At 42.0% G+C, this 5,960-nt stretch overlaps 1 protein-coding gene across 1 annotated transcript; it reads right to left on the minus strand.

Moving 5' to 3' along the window:
* Window positions 1–1,544: 1,544 nt before the first annotated feature.
* si:dkey-187a12.4 (uncharacterized) lies at window positions 1,545–4,513 on the minus strand. Its single transcript, XM_030772722.1, has 4 exons — window positions 4,176–4,513; window positions 3,406–3,623; window positions 2,370–2,529; window positions 1,545–1,985 (listed from the first exon to the last, which is right to left on the minus strand). The coding sequence occupies exons 1-4, from the start codon at window positions 4,456–4,458 to the stop codon at window positions 1,810–1,812; spliced, it is 837 nt and encodes a 278-aa protein (XP_030628582.1). The 5' UTR covers window positions 4,459–4,513; the 3' UTR covers window positions 1,545–1,809.
* Window positions 4,514–5,960: the final 1,447 nt, after the last annotated feature.

Raw genomic sequence — 5,960 nt, forward strand, 5'->3', positions numbered from 1 at the left:
TCGTGCGAATGACAATTGTCCTTAGAGTAAATACCTCAAATCAAAAAGCTCACTGGACATTCTGGACAATAATCTAAATTTCTTTTGGGTTGTTGGTGCACATAGTCGATATACACACTTCACACACATACTCTGCTTTTGTTAAACCACTTTCAACGACGAACTGTGAGAACTTACCTCGGAAACTACAGGGCGAAGTAAAATTGGGGTTCCGAGTTCCAAAAAATGCACCTACACGTTTATAATAACATCGATGATGTTTGGCAATAACGCTAAGTTGTTCGAGTAAGGGTTTAGCATAATGTTGTTATCCCATTACTTTAATAGGAACTCTTGCAAATTTTCCCAAACGACTAGCTCGGCTCAGTCCATCATATGTGGTGGAAATAGCCTCGACAGCGCATGCGACCTCTCCCGGCAAAAACAAACCGAGGAGAACAAAAGTGGGTCTGCTTTAACTTTCAGGTCACGTGTCCTTTCCCGGAATGTTTCGGATACGAATGGTCTTTGTTAGACCATAACCTTTTGTTTTAATTACCAGAAGGAAGACTGGAATACATATGTATATATGATTTACTGCTACGTCATAAAATGCAAAATCGCGAAACTTATGACATTAAAAATAGGTTAGCAACTCAAATCAAGGGCGATGGAGTGAATATTGGCTTTTCTGCAGGCTCTCTCGCGTTGCTGTTGTCTGTGTACGACAAAACGTCCCGTCAACTGGGCCACCAGGGATGTGATCTAAAAACCGAGATCTCCAGCACAAACTCCACCATCTCCTCCGATTAAAGCAATTAACAATACGTGGGTATTTACTGACGTGGATTTGCACGGTGTCGCAAAACTAAAATTTACTTCAGCCAGCAGAGTAGGTCCACGAAGTCACTTCATTCTCCTTGAGTAGGTTGAAATTACCCTGGTAACAAGACAAGGAGAGCAAACTCGAATTGCAGGTGAATGCAGTCTTAGTAGTGTGACTGGTCAAACATAGAAAAACATCCGTCATGCAAAATGCATGTGATGGACTGTGTGCATTGGAGCTTATGTAGCAGGCAAAGGAAGATTATGTTGTGCAGGAAAGATGACTGTACTTTGCCTCCTCCACAGTAAACTTTGCCTCTGCAACATAATCAAAAGAGGGCAAAACACAGAGAAACTGAGAATCTTCACACAGAGCTCAGTACTGGACATTGCCATCTCCAAAAGTGTTAAATACCTTAAACTGTTAATAGCTGAAAATCTAATTTGTGTGGGGTATGTTATAAACTTGATTTCAGATCAGGTGCTTTCTGACCATTAGGGTGTAGGATAAACACAGTGCTTCTGACATGTAAGTTTCAGGGATGATGGCTCACCGCTCACAGATGTCCTGTGTGAGATGTCAATCAAACTGTTATGAAACAAACACAATATGTTCACATCCTGATCACAAACAAGTTGACATTTTTATTGGAGTTTTTCTTTTTTAAGAGTATTTTGTTAGATATTTACAAACAGGAAAGAATAATGAGTGTGTGTGTGTGTGTGTGTGTGTGTGTGTATAGTCAGTACATCTGTGCAATAGATGAGATTTGAATTTAAAAGAGCTGGAGAAATTTTAATCTCCATGAACAATCTGACATGGCAAACATTCAGTCTAAGACACCACCCAGTCATTCACATTTCACACGATTTTTTTTTTTTTTTTGTCATTATTTCGTTTTAAATGCACCTCAGCGTGGAGACTGAACTGTTTTATAATGCTTTTAAAGGTAATTACATTGACCACAACACACCGACGTCAGGTTTGAGCGAATGCGGTCGTGGTCACCCTTCCGTGTCTGTGTGATACTTTGGACACATGAATTCTACAGGGGGTTTGTAATGCTGCCTACGACCACTCCCTCCTTGTCTAAACGGGGCGAATCGTAACCACTTCTTCACTACGTCTGCAAACTGATGGTGGGTGGCTTCCTTTCCGACTGGAGTCCTCTTTAAAGCACCTAGAAAAATAAAGCCATATTAAGAATTTATACAGGGACAATTCTGTGTTGTATTAAGACTTAATGCAGGAAAAACAAACGGTGGCTTGCGTAAATTTATTATGAGAGAACAGAACTGTGTCCATATCAACCTGGAATTCTCTACGCTGCCTATGTTGTATGGGTTTAACTTCAGATATGCTGCCAACCAGGGAAGGATGTGCTCTCCAGCTGAGTCGCTGTTTCCTATTGATCATCAGCCCATCACAAGCCTCCTTCCTTGGCACTGTCATGCTCAACTTGTTTTCCTGGCTTGGGGTTCTAATAAAGCTTTGTGTCTGTCTACTGTGAAAAACCACTCTATGGGTAGAAATGAAAAGTCCGCTAAATGACAAAACCACTCACGAAATAAGACGCCCTGCAGTCTGGTGTTTCTAAAGCTCCTCTTCTGCCCCCGGCCGACCCAGTTCAGCTCAGAACCAACACCAAAAGACAGAACCGCCTGCATCAGCCGTCGGACCGCATCGTCCACCGTGGCCCCACCCATGCGTGACAGGTGAGACACCTGTGGTTTTAAAACAGCATGTTGAAAAACTCAGGACAGGCTGAACTAAAAGACAAAGCACAGACAGATTTGACATCACGGTGGGTACTTCAGATGTCAGTGCTGGTTATGATACACTGGTAACCTGTTTCAGCATGCATGTGTAAATTCAGCTTTAAAAATCCACATTCCCTCTGATTCTGTAAAGTCTAAAAATTACAACCTCTCAAAAAGACCAAAATGTATTATTTTACAGCTATGTGTTCATAAATTATACAAATGGAACCACATAACATGATTTATATTTATTAACAAAGTAACTTTTACTGCAATATTCCTGGCAACAACAGACAGAAATGTTGCTTTGTTGTTGATGCGGTTAAACTTGACTAAAAGCTACAGCCAAGGCTAAAATGACAGTGTTAAAACACTGCTATTCTGCACTGAGGCAGTCATGCCACGGTAAGGAGACAGTTTACATAATTCAGGGTCCCTACAAGACCTGTGCTCTGTGACGAAACACTATTGTCGTTATCTTGTGTTAGGGTTTAGGCTTCTGTCAGGCCAGAGTTCACTGAAACACAGCAAACTGCGATGGGTTGTGCAGAGTGTTTAACGCAGCAGTAATGAGAACACCTTCTGACGAGATTCAAGAGAGCAGAGCTGGCAAACCCCATTCTACAGGGAGCACCACACAGGGCTGCAAGTTACTGAGATCAACTTTAAATCAGCGCACACATCAAGGCTTCAAAAACAAAGAGTTTCATACTAAATGATTTTTGGGTTACTCTGGTGTGTGTCAGAGGCAATGAGAACCTGCGCGGGACATGATTCCTCCCCTCCCTGGCGGAGAGATTTTGGGGGCAATATTTGAGTGATACTCCTCTCAGGTATTACCATTCTCTTCTGTGCACCAGCATCCTCCAGGTGTTTCTCCGTTTCATCCAGCTGCTCCATTGTCTGCAATGGAAGGTCTATGTCCAACGCCTCAACCTCCTCTTCGCACACCTGCCCCTGGAGTCTAGCCTGGAGGTCTTTTAACACTGCCCACTGTCTCTGCTGCTCTTCTTTGATCTCAATCAAAAGCGAAATTATTTTTCTTTGGGCAGCTGTTTCTAGAGTTTTGAAAGTGAGACAACGTGTAAATGCGTGGGACGACACTGTCGGCACAATTACTATTCACAAAACGATTTCCGCTAATTACTTGTTTATTACCGAGGTTTTATTTGGTTGTCCGAATTTCAATAACACAAAGCCATCAATTCCTGTGGCCTCGTATTCTTGGAATACATTGAGTAAAAGAACTACAGCACTGCTCCACTTGTATTTCAGTCTAGTTTCAAAGATTTTCAGACAAAATGAGCCACGTAAATTCAGCAACGGTGACATAATTTTATAAATGGGTAGTGTTTCGGTAACTTAAATTTAACGTTATTACAGCTGGCAAACTGTCAAACAAGCCTCCTAAACTACAGGAAACACAATTAAACTTTTCACTGTGGTGTACAATAAAATACCTATGCTGTCTACCAATGCTTATACGTGTTTTTATTTACCAGTTGTTCCGAGCCAGATGTCATTCGCACAAAAAACTTAACACCCCCTCTTACAGACCAAGTAGCTAACGTCGCCAGGTCAGACGCTCGCAGTCGCCAGAGCCTGCCTACCTGAGGTATCTGGCATCAACTTCTCTCCAGCAACCCCTGTATATGTCTCTGAGATTGTTTCAACGTTATAGTTAACATCGGTTCGCCTGGAGACATCGTCAGCTCGTTTAGGTATTTCTTCTCGCCTTGATAAATCGTCTGACAAATGGTTCATTTCTTCAGATACAGCCGTGAGCCTCTGTTGGAGAGTCTCTAAAGCCATGTCTGCCATGTGTTTATTCACCAACCCCTCCACTCGCCGTTGTATTGTCCAGTTTGAAGTACTGCCATTGTTTTGCTCCATTGATTTCTCAGGCTAACAACCGCTACCTCAGATAAGGGACAGTCCCATTAAATCATCTTCTAGATAAACACACAGACTCGCGAAGAAAAAAAAAGGCGGAAATGGTTATCAAACTGTCCCCAGCCAGCGAATATCATCACGTTACCGCAACGTCACAGCAATGTTGCGACAACATTGGGAGTTGCAGTACAAACTACAAATCCCAGAAGCACAACCAGCGTTTAGAGATTCCAAAGTAAAGAAAGTCTAAGCATACGAAACCAAATCTGTTCTTCACTTTCATTCTTTTCAGACAGCTTTACAGCTATTCATTTACGCAAAGTTGAAACAGTGTTGACAATATTATGCGAATGTCATCTCATGTATGTGTAAACTCATTCACTTTTTAGCGGACACGTCAGTTAAAATGAGCGACTTGAGAGCTGTTAACAAGGCGACGTCATGACGGGGAACATTCCAAAAACACTCCAAGAACGTCTCTTTACAAGGGTGCACTGTTCTAATGGCAAGAAGTCTGACTCAACTCACCACTTTTACGAGTTTTACATCGACGACCAATCATAATACAGGCAGTTAAAATATCATCAGAAAATGTAATTCATTTAGATGGTAACAGAGTGATCTTAAAATAAATAGATAAAACAAAACAAAACAAACAAAAAAGAAAAGAAAAGGAGGGAGGTTGCTGGGGGTTTGGGGGATAAACTGACATTATGTGGTGGGTTCAAAGCAAAAGAACCCTGATCTTGCAGCAAGAGGATCAGAGTCATTGCTCACCAACCAAATAAAAATGTGCACTCCACTCTCTGTTAAGCAGTGAAACACACTCGGAGGAATGTACTGACTGAATTCAGAGGCTTAACTGGGTGATGTCAGACCAGTGCTCAAAGCCTTCAGCTATCTGCTGCTACCGCCGGTCACCAGGCGCACACGTCTGTGATCAGAGGTACATCCAAAGACTACTGACTATTCGATTTCTATAAGAAAAACCCTTGTATTCATTCTGAGCCTCAGGTGCCCTGGCCAGTGAAGTGGTCAGGATGTTCTAAGGGCCATAACCAATCAGGACAAAGAAGTAACAGGTCAGCACCACACATAAGTATTATAACTCATCATAATCTTAATTAGCAATTATTACAGCTACACAAGACAAGCCCATTTAAAATACCGGCTCCAAACTCCCTTGTGTGGGGCAGAGCACATAAATGTCATTTTGGCAACAGGGCTGGACATTGCTGATGGTGACTGGGCCTACAGGGTTGAAATGTAGGGCTGTAAAACCTTAATCCATAAGCCCTTAAACTGTACAGTACACAACTCTACACTACTCTACACTACACTACACTACACTACACTACTCTACACTACACTAAACTACACTACACTACACCACACTACACTACACTACACTACACTACTCTACACTACACTACACTATACTACACAACACCACACTACACTACTCCACACTACACTACACAACTCTACACTACTCTACACTA

The sequence above is a fragment of the Chanos chanos genome, chromosome 4 (genome assembly GCF_902362185.1).
Source record: "Chanos chanos chromosome 4, fChaCha1.1, whole genome shotgun sequence".
Lineage (NCBI taxonomy): Eukaryota > Metazoa > Chordata > Actinopteri > Gonorynchiformes > Chanidae > Chanos > Chanos chanos.